At 39.6% G+C, this 20899-nt stretch overlaps 1 protein-coding gene across 1 annotated transcript; it reads right to left on the reverse strand.

Annotated features, from left to right (window-relative positions):
* Positions 1–220: 220 nt before the first annotated feature.
* LOC145008867 (Urb2/Npa2 family protein) lies at positions 221–6999 on the reverse strand. Its single transcript, XM_078967493.1, has 10 exons — positions 6700–6999; positions 4985–6473; positions 3561–4856; positions 3100–3449; positions 1643–3027; positions 1191–1563; positions 951–1110; positions 751–854; positions 589–680; positions 221–453 (listed from the first exon to the last, which is right to left on the reverse strand). Exons 1-10 carry the CDS (start codon positions 6963–6965, stop codon positions 377–379), a joined length of 5592 nt encoding a protein of 1863 aa, XP_078823619.1. The 5' UTR covers positions 6966–6999; the 3' UTR covers positions 221–376.
* Between the last annotated feature and the right edge of the window lie 13900 nt (positions 7000–20899).

A 20899-nucleotide genomic window follows, 5' to 3' on the forward strand; every position in this document is an offset into this window, starting at 1 on the left:
TAAGTACTTTGAGTTTGTATGTTCCTTGGGTATTGTTATCAAAATTGGAAAACCATACTCTAAAAGAGATTAAGTTTTCTTTTTCTTATTTACATTTTTCCATAATTCATATATGGCTGTTTGCGATGAGAATATGGTATCAAAAGCATTCGGAGTTGGTTATTGTCATTTCTTTATCTAATGGGTCTTATATTTTGGTTTCAATTTACGAGCATCAAGGGATGAGAAATATATGGGAATTGGATTGTCTGAAAGAAGAAAATTTTGCCTTAATACAAACTCCAAGAATTACGCACATAAATAAATTAAGACCTTTGATGGGTTAACCCATTCAACATACAACAAAATTTTGGTAGTTTTTTAGAACATTTGTTAGTTACACTTTTCCTTCATATTGGAAATTCAATTTGTAATCATGCTGTAGATTTGCCAAGGTGTTCCTGCATGGACCCTCTGGAACATACAAAGGTAAAACAAGTGAATTAGTGTTGGTGTTTATAATAATCATTTTAAAAAAAAAAAAATAGTTTAATGGTTTGAATATATTGAGAGGGATTAAAATAAGAAGGGAATGGGATTAATAATTACCTCCTAAAACAGTATGAATATATTGGAGATCATCTGATGAGCAAGCATCTATTAAAGCATAAACACCTGGTCTCAAAGCTTCATCTATCTCCCTGCAATCAAAAAATTTCCATCAGATGTTGTAAATACAGAATGAAACGAAAGTAAAATTACAAAACTGACCTTCTGATTCCGGTTTTCAGAGGACCATATCCTGAAAACACCACTATGTAACTGGATAAAAACAGGCGACAATTCTGCCCAATCACATCTTTCTGTTGTCGTATCTGCCAACAAAAAAATTTAAAAATCTTCATAAATTGATAAGGGATGAAAATTAACAAAGTGAAAGGAATCACATTTCCTTGAATGAATAAACAAACCTCTTCATAAATTCTTCGAAGGAAAGCTCCACATTTTACCCCCTCTTGTAACCCCCATACAACACTTTCGAGGGTAGTTTGGTCATTGTTTACCATCTCCAAACAATGAAGAAGAACAGAAACAGAAGCTTCAAGCAAAGCAATGTGCTGTAAACTTTCCCTGCAATGTACTTAGTTTTTTTTACCTATAATTCAATCGAATATTATCCACATTAAAAAAAAAAAGTAAAGATTTCAAACCTTTTATGATGCCTGAGTAAAGTATGAAGCATCCTGCAACATGCTGCATATAATTCAATCGAATATTCTCTATCTAAAACATCGGTTTTCACACCCTTATTCAGAATATTTTGGAAAAGTGTAGCAGGAATACTAAGAGCTTGTGCCACATGGCACGAATCCATTTGATAAAGCGCGTGTTTTCCCGACACTTTTGTAAGTACTTCAATACACATAAGAACAACAGATCCAGGATCTGGATCAGTAGAATAGAATGTAACTGAAGTGAGGTCTCTGTAGAAGATTTGTGGGCCCTCCAAATGAAGAACAATGTTGAAGAGACAACAAAGTGAGCCCAATATATCTGTTTTCACTGTGTTCAGACTCTTCCTTCCTGTTTAAAGAAAATGGAAATTTTCAGTATCATATTAGGAAAATGTTTTCAGAAATATAAATGATGAACATAACTTTACCTGTAATGGCCTCAAGGACTAAATCAAGACAATCAATTCCAGCTGCAACAACTGAAGAGACATTTCCTACAACCATTGCTCTTTTAATAGACTGCATAGCAGAAGATATATACACCTCTGAAGATTTTCCAACAAAAACTTTGAATGATATTCTTAATCTGTTTTTGAGTTCATCTAAACAAGAAACTCCATTAATTTGATCATTCATTGTTTTTGTACTTGATTCAGTCTCATGAGACTCTAAAGCAGCTTCTTTTCCTTGTAAAGAAATGCATTTTCCAATTGCCTTTAAGTGCAAATCAATCAATCTTTCATAAACTTTTGGAGGCAAAGTAGGGTTAGATGAAGAAATATGGTTTCCCAATTCTTCTAGAAACTTCCCAATCGCATCCAACAACACGAAAGTTAACTCTGATGGTGTTGTTGTTCTATTTCCAGTGTTCTTTGAGAATCCCAACAACAAAACTTCTGAGATTTCTAGGAATATAACAACCACCTTTGACAACAATGGAGTTTTCATCTGTGAATTTAACCTTAGAATAGCGGAATAGGAAATGAATAGCTGTCTAAGAAATAAACTTTCTCCTTCTAGAAGATTCTGAAGAAAGGACTTGTTTATCTCTGTGTTTCCCATTTCTAAAGTTTCCAAATTTAGGCGTTTTTCATACCCATTAGAGGAAATTTCGGAAAAAGAAGCTTTCAGAAAGAGCTCACACAAAGATTTGTTTATAGAAGCTGTGTAAGTATCTATGCAGAGTTTCAATTTGTCAATAGGTTCAAACTTTTTTCTAGAGAAAATGGCTTTGAGATTAATATTCTTTGTGTCCATACGAGATAAAGCAGATGAAAGTCCCCACAAAAATCCCTGAAAGCAAGAAAGAACAGATGTCGCCTTTCCATAACAACTGGTTTCCCTTTCCCCTAACATAATTTCTGCATAATCTTTTAATTCCTCAGATACATGAATCAAAAAGTTTGTTGCATTAATTCCATCTTCTTGATCAGATGGAGATACAGATTCAGTATTCTTGTGAAAAGGATCCCTAGAGGATATAAGGGAATGGCTTGCATTGACAAGAGTACCCTTGATGAGGGTGAAAAACACATATGATGTGTAATCAGTAAGTGAAAACATCATATTCTTCAATTCAGTGTTGTGATTTGTTGAAAATGTGTTTTGTAGTGAGAGTAATGACTTTAAGAGCCATAAAGCTGGAAACTTGCCTTTAAAGTGTAGGGCATTAAGAGAATTTTGATTGGTGGAAATATTCTCTTCACAGAATGTCATCATTAGATACTTTAGGGTTTTTCTACAACAAAGAAAGAGCCTCAAAAGCTCAAGATGATCATGCAATTTTTCACCCAATAAAGTGTTGAGTATAACCCTGAAAAAAAAAAAGCATTTTTAGTTGTTAATCAATAAGAGGAAAGAGGAAAGAGTATTTTGTAATTGTTACCTTTCAAGATTTAATATACAAGTTGCATAGAGAGAAAAAGATTTAGAATTTATCCATCTTTTGGGCATCCAACAGAGAAAACTGAGTGAACTTTGACAAACTTTATATATCTGACTTGATTCATCAACTTCTTGCTTCTTGATAGAGAGAGAAGATGATGGATCCATTGAAGAACAATCATTCACCTCACTGATATTATTTGCAACTACTGAAGGAATTTTAAGGGAGCTTAAAACCTCAGGCCATTTGGGTTCCTCTTGCAATTCAATATCTACTCCATTGTTAAATAATGGTGACACTAACTCTTGAAGAAAGCTGCAAAACCTTGATGCCATATGTCTTCGAATAAACTGAATTAAAGAACAATGTGAATAACATTAGATGCAATTATTCTTCAACAAAGAATACACATACACAAACACTAATCAAGTAGAAGGATTAATTTTATAATACCATCTTACTTTTTCCTCATATAGCATTGTATTGCTGAGAAGCTCCAATGAGATTTCATGTATCATGACCTTCTTCAAGTTTCCACCTCCAACAACACTCTGCTCTCCAAATTGCTTCAAATTACTCTTCACAAATGGAAGAGAATTTTGAAGAAGAATTGAAAGAAACATCTTTAATTTCTTCTTAGCTGAATGAGCACTCCAAACATCGATATTCTGACAAATCATGCACCAAAGTGCAGAAGGTAATGACTTCTTATCTATGGAAGCAACCGAAAAATCCCATCCACTTTCATAATTTGGCTCAGATTTATTCAATAAAGACAGGTGTCCCATTATATAACTTGTAAGACCTTTCGCCTCTTCTGATAACTTCATAAGTCGCTTTCCCAATCGTTTATTTTGTTTACCATTAATACCCTCTGCTTCTTTCCCCTCACTAATTATCATTTCATTCCTCTTGATCACAAACTCAAGGGAGTTGACCAATCTATTCAAGTCAACAAGCCTCTGAAGTGCCATAGCATTCAAAACATATGTTAGAGGAGAAAGATCTGTCTTGCTTTCTTTACTACAAACATCTGAAATTGCTTCTATAATGAGAAGAAGAGAGACTGAAGGTTGGAGAATCCAAGAAAAATACCCTTTGTCCTTTTCTGTCTTTTCCAACCAATCATTTCCAGAATAAGCCGTAAAGGGGTCCCGCATTATTTCTGACATCTTTTTGGATGTAGTAGGAGGTGCAAGAGTGATGGCTTGTCGATATAAGCTTCTAGAAGACATATATAAACGAAAAAAGAAAAGAAAAATCCAATGAGATTTCACTTTATTGGAGAATTTTCTTCCAGAAACTACAGAAAGAAACTCATCAACTCCTTTTGGTTGTGAGATCAAAACACTCATAGTAGGAGAAATGAGTTTCATCAAATCATTTAGAGAAACTCCAACAAGACTACTATTACCTGTAGTGACAACCAATGAGTCCACAATTAAAGTGTACACTTCGGATAAACCACTACCAAGAACCTCTGCTTTCAACTGGACATTATGATGTGAATTGTCTAAAGTACCCTTCATCCATTCAAGGGATTCGGAGACATCAGTAGCTAATTCTTTAATAGATAAACCCACTTGCCCTTCAGGTATGGACTTTACAGCATTATGGATGGAAAGTTTTAACTCTGGTGAGCATAATATCAGTCTCAATGAATTTCCCCATGATTTTGAATGATTAGATTCTTTTTTGTTTGCAGATGATATGAAACGCCTGATTGCTTTACAAAGTGCAAAAACAGATGTTCCCACCTATCAAATATAGATGGTTTATGTTAATAAGTCTAACTTCAATTTGAGATAACAATTTACATAAACAAGTTAAGCTTATTAATATGTCAAACAAAGTATTAGTTCAAATCAAAGAATGCTCCACTAACCTGACGAAGCTCACTGTAAAGGTTAACCATGTGGCATCCAAGATGAAGAATTTCTGGAATTATCGAGGGCTTATCCTGTGAATTTGTCAAACTGTGTCCAAGTGTCCCATATGAGAACATCAAAAGCCATAAACTTTCAAGATCATTCCCAAGAACCTCATAATCAATTTCCAATAAATAATCCAGGCATGAAATAACATCTTTGGCTACCAACTCCACCAAATCCTTACATGTTCCATTGTTTGCATCAAAAGTTGAAGAAACTAACTGATTTATTTTGGAAGAAAGTAGTGTTATTTTATCACAGACCAATTTCAAGAAATTAGCACAAGCCCCTTCAGATGCATCATCTACCCTTGTGTAGACTTTCTCTTGCATTAAGTTGATAAGAATTGAGTTGAATGATGTGAGTGTGCAATGAACATCTTCTAGCATTGTTCCTATTTCCATTTCATCTTGAAGGTAAATATCAATGTCACCTAACAAAGGCTCTAGAATTTGTACAAAGAAATCAAACAATGACTTCCGAGTTTCAGCATTTAAAGCAGATAGACTATCTTGCCTTTTGATACAATGGACATACATACGAAAAAGCTCCCCTTCACCAGATAATGCCAAGGCTTTCTTCTCCACCACTATTCTTCCTAGTTTATCAAACAAGTGTCTGTGATAACTTCTGATAACTGTTTTTGAGTCTTTTGGCTTTCCTTCATCAGATAGTTTATACTTAGATAAGCTTTGTAAGCTCAAAAATCCATCAATGTGAGAGGGATGAAATAATCCCTGAGAGAAGACTTCTTCAATTAGCTTCAATAATTTACTTGTGGCAAGTTCAGAAGAGTGTATTACATGCAGTAAGCATAGCAAAGGTTCCAAAAGCTTATCCACAAAATCTTGAAAACCATTTTTCCGATTTGGATGAAGCCTTAAGAACTTGATGAATGGATCAAGTACTATGCATGTCAAATTCATGACAATTGTTCCTGATATGGTATCATTGAGATTACTGGTGATAACTTTCAGAACAAGATCAAGTAAAGTACCAACTAACAAAATCCATAAATCTAGATTTTCATTTGAAACACCACCATGTGATGTGAAAATGAGTGAAATGCAATCAAGAATTGTGTTGTATAATGTTAACTCATCTTCATTCAAATCTTTGATTTCCATGTTCCTAGTGATGCAGTGAATAACTTTTAAGATATCCTTAGAAAAGCTCAGTGAAATGTTTAATTTCATACCCTCCTCCAGGCAGAACTTGAAAATCTTCCAGCATCTATAATCTAAACAAGAACCACTTACACCAAACTGAGGAGTAAGCCCTGAAACCCTAATTTCTTTCTCTGAAGAGATTAACGTTGACTGGACCCAATTGTTGAGAAATGTAACTACTCTATCAAAGCTAACAGCCTCTGATGGATGAGTTGTGTCATCTGCTACTTGACTAAAACTCAAATTCACAAACTTACATGCGAGTTCTACCTTTCTGCACAAAAAGTATTCGAGTATCAGAAATGTATAACCAAATATTACAGTCAATATAGCCATGTTCTTGTTACAAGCCATTTGACCTCAAATTCATTCCGTTTCTATGATTCTTCCCTAACGTTTTTCATGTAAACAAGCATAAAACCTACAATATACGCACACACGGAAATGAAAACAAATACCAGGAGAGTAGAACAAACACTGTTGTACGAAAAGAGGCTTACTTCTCAATACTGAGATTCTTCTTCTGTAGTGACAAAATTAACTGCAAATTTCTCCACGGAGTTGCATCTTCAAGCAATTCTGTTGTCGTTTCCTTATCTCCTTCTATTGGTTCGTTTACAAAATCATCCGATTGATTGATACGAGATGATTTCGAAGCCTTGTCCTCGTATTTATTCTCCGAATCTGGAAGCTTTCTCTTTTTCTTCCTCTTCATTGCGCTGCTACTGCTGCTCTTTTCTGCTCGCGGCGACTGATAATCCGCCATTGTTGAAGTTCAAGCTTCCAAGGGTTTTGTGGTTTCAAGGGTTTAAGACTTTAACCAAAGTAATGTTACACAAATCATCCTTTAACGCTCTGAATAATTACATTTAAGCCCACTACTCATATGTTGTTACACAAAAGTTCCTTGTATTGAAAGGAAATACATCAAAAGTTCAAAACTCGTTGTTAGATGAAATACGTACACAAACCATCCCTTGTTAATTCTAATGGAATGCCTAAACGGATTCCGAATAAAACCAAAGTAGGTTACATGTTTATTAAGAGATATAAATGTGTGTTAAGAGATATAAGCTATAAATACAAAAATTTGGAAACATTTTACGAAGAAGTGAGGTGTTGGTTATTAATGCTAAACACTTATGAAGAAGTGAACAAATGTGCTGGTTTCAAATGATAGGAGAATACAAACACAAATAATAATGTAAGACAGAATAATAAAACCAAAAAAATAAACAATTGCAAAAACATAAAGATTTAAAGTGGATCATATCTACAATAAAAGACTATTGTATTTTGTCAAAATAATTTCATCTATCAGGTAGATTTAATCTCAAAAAAATATTCATTAAAGAAATGAGTCACATAAAGGTGGAAAATCAATCTATCTAACTTTCCATCAAACATTAGTTTCATTAGATAAATTCATATAAAATCTAGGTTAGGTTTCATTACCTTCCATCTATATTTTTTCTGCTCGAATCTTTTCATATGGTAAAATATTTTTTACTGTGTTAACTTAATTTTACATTTTTACTAATGCTCGTCATTGGTGATATGTTTTGAAACACCACTTCTTGTATAGGTGGTTTAAAATAGGATTTAAAAGTATTTTTGAAAACAATTTAAGGAAAAAATTGCAAAAAAGCACAAAACAACCTCTTCCTAATTTGTCAAAGAGTATACTATGCATTGCAATCGATGTAAGATATATGGCATCATAATAATGTCTAACTATTTCAAAATTCAAACATATAAAAAGATTTTCAAAAATCAATGTAAGCTTCTCGACCTTCAAGATGTCACTACAAGACTATTGATAGCTAAACACATATCAAAATAATGTGTTATTCATGAAAAACATCATATGTATATCGGGGTTATACACAATAGGCATCCAAAAACATTATATATATATATATATATATATAAATATATATATATATATATATATATATATATATATATTGTTGAAAAGAGTTAATATATGTCTGCAAACTTAAACATTAATTTTATTAATTATAGGGTAAGAATTGTAATATTATATATTTGAGGGGAGGTGTTGTGAATTGATTATGCATGTAATGGATATACACGCGGGTTAATGGGTGATACCCGACGTTAAAGTGATCTGATGTATATAATGTGTTAGCTTGATTCAATAGGGTATGAGTCGAGATATTTTCATATGTATTTTCTTAGTTCACTCTCATCTTCAGTTTAGGGTTTGTTCATAGATCGTCTTCATACTTGAGTTGTAATATGAGTGTGACTGATTGTGTAGTGAGGTTTGATTTGTAATCTGTTAATGTAAACCATCTATTTCATAGTGAATGAAATGATGATGTTGGGAATATTTTGTGTCAATTACGTTTCTTTACATGGTATCAGAGCTTAGGCTCCTTTGGTGTTCTTGTGATGCTTGTTGAGTAACTTTTGTTCATCTCACGATCGTACCGGTAACTTTAGCATTTTGGCCCATTATGGGCCATAAAGGATTTAATTAGCCATAAAGTGCCCTAAACCAATTTATTTTACCAATTTGGGTCGTGAGCCTCCTTAAGAGCCCAATGGGCCAAAAAATAATTCTTGGGCTCCATAAAAATTAGACAAGACCAAAATGGGCCAAATTACTTCATTCTCATCTCACATAAGCTCAATTCTCGGCCCACAATGCTTATTTGACAAAAAAAAAAAAAAAAAAAAAAGGGAAATTTGTTCATATGACACCTCATGTTTGCATGGTGGATATCCATGCAAACATCACCTCAAACTTTCTCTCCTCCCTTCTTATTGTCTCTTGGCCGAAACACCACCATACCACTCTCATATTTTTCCCCTTCAAACACTCTCAAAAAACCTCTCAAAACTTTTCCTTCTTCCACCAAAGTTTCGAGATTTTGGTTGTGTTTCAAGAGGAGTTTTCATCAAAGATCATCATCCTTGGTAAGATCTTACAACCTAAGTTGATTCACTACATCTTTAAACCCAAATCATTCCTCTTACACCATATTTTCGTGGATCATGATCCCTAGAACCCTTTAAGTTCGACAACATCCTCAAGGAGTTTGCTAGAGCCGAGATCTACTCATCTCTTCACCAAAAATCGAATCCAACACCCCAAGGTGAGTTCATACCCCTTGTTTTCGGTTTTCATATGATTTTGGGGGAGAATACAAGTTGTTTTGTGTAGATCTATGTGTATTTGCATGAGTATATGTGTTTTCCATGAATTATTTGGTGATTATGTGTTGATTACTTCATTAATCTAAAAATATGTTAAGAACTTGAAGTTTATCACTTGGATATTCATAAGAACCTTGAGAAAAGTATGTTTTTATCACATATATTACATATAAACTTGTAGATCTGGGAATTATACACTTAAAATAGCAAAAATAAGTGTTGTGCTCAAAGATCTATAACTTATACTCAAAAATCAGCTTTTGACAGGAAAGTTTTAGCCCAACCTCGAACTATTTTGACCCTCTTAATGGAAGTATTTTTCAAAACTGTTTTACATGGATAAAGTTACGATTTTTCTACAATTTTTGGCGAATTTTACAAATCTGCCTATCAGATTTTAAATAATTTCGGATCAGCCTGCAAATGTGAGCAATTTCACACTTGTTAGAAGCCATTAAAAATTATGAGAAAAATTGTGAACAAAGTAGACAAAATTTCCAAACTTCTAGAATTTACGGATCCAAATTTCAACTTACGATGATTTTTCTACAAATTTTCCAACTAGGTCGGAAAAGCTCAAAAACAAGAAAATGTGTATTTTTACAAAAAAAAAAAAAAAAAAAAAAATCAAGCCAATAATGATATTTTTGACAAATTGGGGTTTTAAAATGTTGTTTTTACCACAAAATAGTCATCAACACAAATTTTGAACAAAATGGAGACTAAAGTGTATTTCTTACAAAAATTGGGCTTTAATTGTAAATTTTTGGCTTATTGGGCCAAGAACGTCATTTTACAAAAAGTGGGCTTTATGCTGTTTTAGTGAATACTTGAACCAAAACCAACGATAAAATAACAAACGGATTAATTTCATCATTTTATAGGTTATTTAGGCCTTAGTGACCCATTTTTATGTGTCATAGGTCATGTATATTATTTATATGTTTATTAGGCCTCATTGATCCATTAACATGTACGACGGACATTGGATACTATTAGTGTGCTATTTGGGCCTTAGTGACCCGTTTTTATGTATGATAGGTCTTGTATACTATTTATACGTTTATTGGGCCTCATTGACCCAATAACATGTGCGACGGACATTGGATACTATTAGTGTGCTATTTGGGCCTTAGTGACCCATTTTTATGTATGATAGGTCTTGTATACTATTTATATGTTTATTGGGCCTCATTGACCCATTAACATGTGTGACGGACCTTGGATACTATTAGTGTGCTATTTGGGCCTTAGTGACCCATTTTTATGTGTAATAGGTCATGTATACTATTTATATGTTTATTGGGCCTCATTGAGCCATTAACATGTGTGATGGACCTTGGATACTATTAGTGTGCTAGTTGGGCCTTAGTGACCCATTTTTATATGTGATAGGTCATGTATACTATTTATATGTTTATTGAGCCTCATTGACCCATTAACATGTGCGACAGACCTTGATACTATTTGTGTGCTATTTGGGCATGTAAATACCTTACGTGTGAAATGAGCCTTGGTTGTCCTTGAAATGATTTACATGTTTAGCGATGCCTTAGTGGTTCATTTACATGGTTCATTGGGCTTGGAATGAGTTTGTACTTTTCTTCGCGTAAATTTAATTAAGGATCTAGTGAGTTTTGTCGGTTGGCACCTATTAAGTGTATGATCGTAGCCTGTAGTTATAACCATAACCAAAGTCTCTTGGAGAGAGAGCGGGGATTTGTGTATAGATTTATACGGGGATGACACCCCACACCTGAGTTGTTCGCTACAGTTAGACTAACTCAGTCTAGGGTGACGAAGACCTTATAATCAAAAATCAAAATTGGCGTCCAAAAACGCCAAGACATGCGAAATTGTCATTATTTAGTATGGTTATGACGGCTCACTTAGAGGAATTAACGTTATGAAGTTTATAGAATACCATTCTCTTTTCTCTTGGATTACTCAGAAACATTCTTGTACTGGTACTCAACCTCGGGGGTTGGTATGACAGCTTTCTCTTTTACAGACAACATCGGGTTGTCTGGGAACATTCTCTTTACATGCTCATTACATTCCCTCTACATTATCTTTACATCTTTTAGTCAAATAAACAAAAACATACATGCATTAATACAAGATCTGACACAAACATACTAAACAACTTGCAGAAAATATCGGATTTTCTGGTGGTTTTCAGAGTTATACAAATCATTTTCACAAACATGTTTATGAACTCACCAACATTATATATGTTGACGTTTTCAAAATAACTTGTATTCTCAGGAAACCGTTGAAGCAGGATGAACGAAACAAACTAATGGATATTATGTTATATTTTGTTTCATCATACTCCTACTATTTTGGCACGTAATATTCAAATACAATACTCGATGTAAACAATAAATGTTGCTATATTACATGTGTGATGATGCTGATGATATGTTTCAATTATATACTCTGTAATGATACTACAACAATGATGTAACAGCCCGAAATCCAGGTATTCTTCTTTTGGCCTTGCATCTTGGTTAAGTTGTTAATTTAGGGTTTTCATGGTAGGCGAGTACGTTGGGCGTACAAGGTGTACGCTGCGCGTACTCGCGCGCCTCCTTTGGACGCGTTCCCCCTCAGGTACGTTGGGCGTACCCAAGGTTACGCATGGCGTAACTTGCCCAGATCTAAAAACCCTAATCTTTTTGGAGGGCTATAAACGGAATGTGTGGCTGGACTTCTCAGCCACCATCCCTCAGAGTGAAACCCTAAATAGTGTGTACCTTCATTCTTAAACCTTTGTGTGTGCATTCTAAGCTTGGTGGTGCCATTCCAAGGTTACACAGGAGAAGAAGAGCTTATTGGAGAGGCTAGAAATGGTGCTCAAGTGTAGATCTGAGCTTTGCAAGGGTTAAAGCTTCATTATCAGGTAAAAAATTCGGATCTTGTCACTTGGTTCATGTTATATGCTTAAGGTATCATTTTCTAGGGTTTAAGACCCAAAGGTGGAGACTTTTTGTGCAAATGGTCTCCATAAGCTTAGATACTTCATATTTCTGATCTATTGGAGTTGTAGACTCATAAAAATGACATCTTGGACGTGGATATTGCACCATGCATGAAATCTAGGTCCTTAAGTTTGAATAGAATGTTGTTATGTGATGTTGGAGCCTTTACAACCATGCCAAGGCTTAAAGGTCTCGACTTTATGGGTTTAGACACACTAAAAGAGTCAGATCTAGAAGTTGGAGTAATGGCTTAACCGATTAAGACCAGAAATGAAGAGTGGTTGATTCTGATGGTTACGCTGGGCGTAACTTCCAGTACAAGCAGCGTACTGGGTGGAGATCCCGATCCAGGGGATTGGCGATGTACGCCCCGCTTACATCTAGCAGTACGCCCCGCGTACTCTCAGGGTTGACTTTTGTTGACTTTTAGGGTTTTGGTCAACATGAGGACTTTAGGTCAAGGAAGGGTAAAATGGTCTTTTACCCTCTGAGGAATGATGATAAGGGGTAAAGCTTAGTGGTGGAAGTCTTTGTGTATTAAATGATATTTTATGTTTAGGTGAGGTAGAGTCGTCGTTGGGATTCGGTGATAGCAAGGACGCGGGATCTTAGACTTTCCACGAGGTGAGTTTTCTCACTATACTGTACCCGGAAGGGTTTGACTGTGTGACCGGAAGGTCGGATATGATATGAGATATATGTATTATGTGTGATAAGTTATTCGTTATATGTGCCATGTATGATATGCTTGATATGGGCCGGAAGGAGAATATGTTATGGGCCGGAAGGCGTTGTGATGTGGACCGTAAGGTTGACGTGGGTAGGACCGGAAGGTTTACCTAGTCGGGACGGAAGTCCCCTGAGACACATGGACCGGAAGGTCAGGGCCTGGAAAGACGTATGTGCGTAAGTTGTATTTTGGGAAAACTCACTAAGCATTTATGCTTACAGTTGTTGTGTTATGTGTTTCAGGTACTAGCGAGGACCGTGGGAAGGCGCCGGCGTGATCGTACACATTGTCGGGGGAAAACTATTTTATGATCTTTGGGATGTATTTTGTTGTGATAATATTGTTTACGTTTGAATTTGAAATATTAATCGATGTTTTTGATGTTTACAAAAATGAAAAATTGGTTTTAAAATTTACGTCGTTACAAGTTGGTATCAGAGCCTTGGTTTGAGGGATTCGGATACACCTTCGGGCGTAACTGAACTCAAACCGGGGATTTGAGAAATTTTTAATTAATAAAATCAATAAAAATTTGATAAGAGATTTTGAAACAGCCAAAGTAGAAGAAGTGTGTACCGTCAGCCAGCGCCCGAACGGTAAACTCCCCAAAATACTCTTACAATATGTGTTATGAGATATGAAAAGATATGATACGCATGCTACTAGACTAGGTATTCATATTAGGACTAGAGTGGCCTGATTTGTGATGCCTTAGTCTAGGGAAATCTGCTGCTATGAGGTGCTTTGAGAGCGAGTGAGTAGCTAGTGCATGGCAAGAATAGAGTACTCATGATCCAAGGTTTGGGGAGGAGGACTTGGGGTGAATGCTGATGCGGTGTAGTTGGTAGTATTGGGCCCGTACTACTGAAGACACCGGGTCAGTGGGCAACCCAAGTAAGAATCCTTAGGTATCGGAGACTGAGTAGGGTTGCGTTATCGAGTGCGATTATGCTCCATAGAGTCTCTGATATTCCTATGTTGTATTTCAGAGGTATCATGGTTGGACCACGCCACAGACCTGGTACGAGCAGTGTGGGGGACGAGAAGCTTCGTCAGATGATTCATGAGGAGGTGGTTGCAACGATCCGGGCTGAGATTCTGGAGATGTTTGGGTCTATTAAGACCACAATGATGGAGACTTTTGATGAGCGGTACGCCGCGGTGACTGAGGTCGCAGTCGCTGCAGCTACCGCAGCTGTGGCCGCCGCCAGACCATAGGGAGGTGACTCGTTACTGTTCCGGGAGTTTAGCAACACGAAGCCACCCGAGTTTAACGGGACGCAGGATCCGATCGCTGCAATGAGATGGATTGCTGATATCGCGGGATGCTTCTACACTTGTTCATGTCCGGAGCATCTGAGGGTACGGTTCGCTTTGAACCAGCTCCGCCTGGGAGCAAAGGATTGGTGGAAGTTCGTGACGGCGAACTTCACTCTGGCAGAGGTTTCATCCGTGACTTGGGAGAGGTTTACTGCTATGTTCAGAGACGAGTACGTTCCCCCGGTGGAGAGGGAACGGTTGGTTCAGGAGTTCTTGACCCTCAAGCAGCGTAATGATTCTGTCATGGTGATCACACGGAAGTTTCATGAGAGGGCGATGTTTTGCCCTGAGCAGGTTTCCACGGAGCAGGCTCGGATGAGCCGGTATTTGGGTGTGCTGAGGAGGGATATCCGGGAGTTCGTATCGAACTCATCATACCAGACTTTTGTTGAGCTCCAGGCGAATGCCAGGAAGCGTGAGATCGAGTTGGAGACCCAGGCTAGGGAGGAGGTCGAGTCTCAACGGGTGGATCAGCGGCCGACTCAGTCTCAGCCGGCAGCCAAGCGGACCAAGTCCGCCGATTCGAGGTCGGGAGGTCAGAAGGGCCGCACTTGCAGAAAGTGCGGCAAGGGTCACGAGGGGGCATGTCGATCGGGTGTTTGCTACAAGTATGGCAAGGAGGGGCACATTGCTAGGGATTGCCCCAAGGGATTCATGGTTTGCTTTCATTGCAACCAGACTGGCCATCGGAAGGCCGAGTGCCCCCAGCTTCGCCAGGGATCTATGCCTGCTGCCAGGGTTACCGAGACTCGGCCGGTGAAAGCCGAGGCTCCGAAGGCTCGTGGGAGAGCTTTTCAGTTGACTGCAGAGGAGGTCCGCGCGGCGCCTGATGTCGTAGCTGGTATGTATTCTTTCGTGTATTTACTTTTATGATAAGGTATTGTGCTTATATTATGATATGCGTAGGTACTTTTCTTGTGAATTCTGTACCTGCCTTGGTATTATTTGACTCGGGTGCGAGTCGGTCTTTTGTATCGTTGACTTTTAGCCAGCACATCGGTATTGAGCGGGAGGTGATGAGTCGACCCCTGCGAGTTTCTATAGCGGATGAGAAAGTGGTATACGCCACTGATGTGATTCGAGGATACGTGCACGAGATCTTTGGGGTCAAGTTCCTTATAGACTTGGTTCCTATAACGATGGGGGATGTCTACGTCATCGTGGGCATGGATTGGTTGAGTAAATTTGGGGCAGTCATTGACTGCGAGAGACAGTTGGTGACTATTCGAGACCCTAGTGGGGGAGTGCTTACTGTGTATGGCGAGGGGACCCGGTGTGGATCGGCGTTTTGTTCGGCTGCCAGGACGAGGCAGAGTTTGCAGCAGGGTTGCAATGGATTCCTAGCCTACGTGATGGATACTCGAGTGGCCGCGGTGAGGCCCAATTCGGTTGACGACGTTCCTGTAGTATGCGAGTTTTCGGATGTGTTCCCCGAAGAGTTACCAGGTGTGCCTCTGGAAAGGCAAGTGGAGTTCCGTATCGATTTGGTTCTGGGAGCGGCGCCCATCTCCAAGGCGCCTTATCGCCTCGCTCCACCGGAAATGCAGGAGTTATCCTCGCAGCTTCAGGAGCTGTTGGAGAAGGGGTTTATTCGACCGAGTAGCTCACCTTGGGGAGCGCCGATTTTGTTTGTCAAGAAAAAGGACAGTTCACACTGGATGTGTATCGATTACCGGGAGTTGAACAAGTTGACGGTTAAGAACCGGTATCCGTTACCTAGGATCGACGATCTGTTCGATCAGTTGCAGGGGGCATCTTGGTTCTCCAAGATAGACTTGAGGTCGGGTTATCATCAGATGAGAGTTCGGGATGAAGATATTCAGAAGACTGCACTCGGAACTCGTTATAGACATTATGAGTTTGTGGTGATGCCTTTTTGGCTCACCAATGCGCCGACCGCGTTCATGGATCTTATGAACCGGGTGTGCAGGCCGATGCTGGATCGGTCGGTGATCGTATTCATTGATGATATTTTGGTATATTCGAGGTCTAGGGAGCAGCATGAGGAGCATTTGAGGGAAATTCTTGGGTTATTGAGATCGGAGAGGCTGTATGCCAAATTCTCCAAGTGTGATTTCTGGTTACGAGAGGTCCAGTTCCTTGGGCACCTTGTTAACCAGAAAGGGATATTGGTCGACCCGGCCAAGATTGAGGCGGTGTTGAGATGGGAGGTGCCGAGATCGCCCACTGAGATCAAGAGTTTTCTGGGATTGGCCAGTTATTATCAAAGGTTTATCAAGGATTTCTCCAAGATCGTCGTGCCACTTACTAGGATGACCCGGAAGGGTGTTGCGTTTTCGTGGGGACCGGAGCAGCAGTCCTTATTCGAGACCCTTCGTCAGAAATTGTGCGAGGCCCCGGTGCTTGCACTTCTGGAAGGGATGGAGGATTTTGTAGTGTACTGTGATGCATCTATATCGGGTTTAGAGGCGGTGCTTATGCAGAGGCGGCATGTGATAGCGTATGCTTCGAGGCAGTTGAAGCCTCATGAGTCGAGATATCCCACCCACGACCTGGAATTGGGGGCTGTGGTGTTTGCCCTCAAGATCTGGCGGCATTAGCTTTATGGGGTTCGGTGTACCATCTACACGGACCACAAGAGTCTAAAGTACTTGATGGATCAGCCAAATCTGAATATGCGATAGAGGAGATGGTTGGACGTGGTGAAGGATTACGATTGTGAGATCCTGTACCACCCGGGCAAGGCTAATGTGGTGGCCGATGCGTTGAGTCGTAGGGCGGAAAGCACCCCGATCCGAGATATTTGTATGAGGTTGACGGTGATGACCCCGATTTTAGATACCATTCGAGGAGCTCAGGCTGAGGCTGCGAAACCAGAAAACTAGAAGAGGGAGCGGGTTGTAGGTCAGGTATCAGGATTCATTATGGATGGTCGAGGGCTTATGACTTTTCAGGGTCGGATTTGGGTACCGTTTGTGGGCGGTACGCGTACTATTTTGATGGAGGAAGCTCATCGATCGAAATTCTCGATTCATCCCGGGGCTACAAAAATGTATTTGGACCTAAGGAAGGAGTATTGGTGGCCCTGTATGAAAAGGGATGTTGCATGGTTTGAGAGATGCCTGACTTGTCGACAGGTTAAGGCCGGGCACCAGCATCCGCACGGTAAATTGCAGCCGCTAGAGATTCCCGAATGGAAGTGGGAACAGATTACCATGGACTTTATCACCAAATTGCCGTGGACTGCGAGGGGAGTCGACGCGATTTGGGTGATCGTGGATAGATTGACGAAGAACGCTCATTTTCTAGCCATCAGCGAGAGCTCTTCTGCGGAGAAGTTGGCAGAATTATGCGTGAGGGAGGTGGTATCGCGACATGGGGTTCCGATGTCGATTGTTTCAGATCGGGATGTGCGTTTTACTTCCAGGTTTTGGAAGAAGTTTCATGAGGAGTTGGGTACGAGACTGCATTTCAGTACCGCATACCACCCGCAAACAGACGGACAGAGCGAGCGGACGATTCAGACGCTTGAGGATATTCTCCGAGTATGTGTTTTGGATTTTGGAGGGAGCTGAGACACCTATCTACCTTTAGCAGAGTTTTCATACAACAACAACCATCATTCGAGCATTGGTATGCCACCCTTTGAGTTGTTATATGGTCGGAGGTATCGCACCCCCATCTGCTGGGGAGAGGTGGGGCAGCGGGTGATGGGTAGCACGGAGATTGTACTCCAGATGACCGAGCAGATTCAGCAGGTCAGGTAGAGGTTGTTGACCGCGCAGAGTCGCCATAAGAGTTATGCGGACAGGCGGCGGTCCGAGCTCGAGTTTCAGGTTGGTGACCTTGTACTCCTAAAGGTCTCTCCTTGGAAATGAGTGATACGATTCAGGAAGAGGGGAAAGTTGGGACCCCGGTATATTGGACCCTTCACGGAAATTGCTAGGGTAGGCCGGGTGGCCTACCGGTTGGATCTACCTGCTGAGTTGGGGCAGATCCATGATACCTTTCATGTCTCGCAGTTGAGGAAATGTATTGCCGACGAGTCGGCAGTGGTGCCATTAGATGCTATTCAGGTGGATGCAGGCCTGAACTATGTGGAGAGACTAGTAGCGATCAGGGATCAGAAAGTTAAGGTTCTGAGGAACAAGGAAGTACCCCTGGTACAAGTGCAGTGGCAACATCAGAAGGGGTCCGAGCTGACGTGGGAGTCCGAGTCTGAGATGCGGGATCAGTATCCAGAGTTGTTTTTAGTATGAGACTTCGGGGGCGAAGTCTGATTCTAGTGGGGGAGAATTGTAACAGCCCAAAATCCAGGCATTCTTCTTTTGGCCTTGCATCTTGGTTAAGTTATTAATTTAGGGTTTTCATGGTAGGCGAGTACGCTGGGCGTACAAGGTGTACGCTGCGCTTACTCGCGCGCCTCCTTTGGACGCGTTCCCCCTCAGGTACGCTGGGCGTACCCAAGGTTACGCATGACGTAACTTGCCCAGATCTAAAAACCCTAATCTTTTTGGAGGGCTATAAACGGAATGTGTGGCTGGACTTCTCAACCACCATCCCTCAGAGTGAAACCCTAAATAGTGTGTGCCTTCATTCTTAAACCTTTGTGTGTGCATTCTAAGCTTGGTGGTGTCATTCCAAGGTTACACAGGAGAAGAAGAGCTTATTGGAGAGGCTAGAAGTGGTGCTCAAGTGTAGATCTGAGCTTTGCAAGGGTTAAAGCTTCATTATCAGGTAAAAACTTCGGATCTTGTCACTTGGTTCATGTTATATGCTTAAGGTATCATTTTCTAGAGTTTAAGACCCAAAGGTGGAGACTTTTTGTGCAAATGGCCTCCATAAGCTTAGATACTTCATATTTCTGATCTATTGTAGTTGTAGACTCATAAAAATGACATCTTGGACGTGGATATTGCACCATGCATGAGATCTAGGTCCTTGAGTTTGAATAGAATGTTGTTATGTGATGTTGGAGCCTTTACAACCATGCCAAGGCTTAAAGGTCTCGACTTTATGGGTTTAGACACACTAAAAGAGTCGGATCTAGAAGTTGGAGTAATGGCTTAACCGATTAAGACCAGAAATGAAGAGTGGCTGATTCTGATGGTTACGTTGGGCGTAACTTCCAGTACGAGCAGTGTACTGGGTGGAGACCCCGATCCAGGGGATTGGCGATGTACGCCCCGCTTACATCTAGCAGTACGCCCCGCGTACTCTTAGGGTTGACTTTTGTTGACTTTTAGGGTTTTGGTCAACATGAGGACTTTAGGTCAAGGAAGGGTAAAATGGTCTTTTATCTTCTGAGGAATGATGATAAGGGGTAAAGCTTAGTGGTGGAAGTATTTGTGTATTAAATGATATTTTATGTTTAAGCGAGGTAGAGTCGTCGTTGGGATTCGGTGATAGCAAGGATGCGGGATCTTAGACTTTCCACGAGGTGAGTTTTCTCACTGTACTGTACCCGGAAGGGTTTGACTGTGTGACCGGAAGGTCGGATATGATATGAGATATATGTATTATGTGTGATAAGTTATTCGTTATATGTGCCATGTATGATATGCTTGATATGGACCGGAAGGCGAATATGTTATGGGCCGGAAGGCGTTGTGATGTGGACCGTAAGGTTGACGTGGGTAGGACCAGAAGGTTTACCTAGTCGGGACGGAAGTCCCCTGAGACACATGGACCGGAAGGTCAGGGCCTGGAGAGATGTATGTGCGTAAGTTGTATTTTGGGGAAACTCACTAAGCATTTATGCTTACAATTGTTGTGTTATGTGTTTCAGGTACTAGCGAGGACCGTGGGAAGGCACCGGCGTGATCGTACACATTGTCGGGGGAAAACTATTTTATGATCTTTGGGATGTATTTTGTTGTGACAATATTGTTTACGTTTGAATTTGAAATATTAATCGATGTTTTTGATGTTTACAAAAATGAAAAATTGGTTTTAAAATTTACGTCGTTACAAATGAAGTCACGCTCAAGCCCTCGGACGTTTTCGCCATCTGGTTCGGGGGTGTGACAAAGATGGTCATCCACTTTCTTTCTGTTATCTCGTAAGTCCCACATCCCTAGTGATATGTAAATATCAGTTATCCTCACCATTATATAGTAAATGAGCTGAGGGAAATTAAGAAATAAGTTTGAGATTTGGTTTCCATTATAAAACCGAAACCGAACCATGAAACTGAAGTTTAAAACCGAAAACCGATAAACCGAACCCATTAGTTTGGGTTGAAATTTTTAGAAACCGATCATGTTCAGTTTGAGTTCGGTTTTAGGTCAAAACCGACCCATGCAAAACCCTAGTTATGGATCCAATACATGCATTTATTTGTATATGTATCAATATTTTGGGGGAACTCACTAAGCTTTTGACTTGCATTTTCAGTTTTTGTTGCAGGTACATCATATGATCGCGGGAAGGCAAAGGCGTGATCGTACAACTCTTCATATTTGTGTTTATATTTTTTGGATACTCTGATATTATATTATTTTAAAATCAAGTTTTGTA

This window comes from Lactuca saligna, chromosome 8 (assembly GCF_052625555.1).
Source record: "Lactuca saligna cultivar CGN05327 chromosome 8, ASM5262555v1, whole genome shotgun sequence".
NCBI classification, from domain to species: Eukaryota; Viridiplantae; Streptophyta; class Magnoliopsida; order Asterales; family Asteraceae; genus Lactuca; species Lactuca saligna.

What these genes read in the sequence shown, in the direction of transcription:
- LOC145008867 (XM_078967493.1), bottom strand. Translation starts at nt 6,965, where the DNA reads ATGGCGGATTATCAGTCGCCGCGAGCAGAAAAGAGCAGCAGTAGCAGC. An exon ending in TTACTCAGGCATCATAAAAG is followed by an intron (nt 1,111 to 1,190) that starts GTTTGAAATCTT and finishes AGTACATTGCAG; the next exon opens with GGAAAGTTTACAGCACATTG. An exon ending in TATTCATACTGTTTTAGGAG is followed by an intron (nt 454 to 588) that starts GTAATTATTAAT and finishes TGTATGTTCCAG; the next exon opens with AGGGTCCATGCAGGAACACC.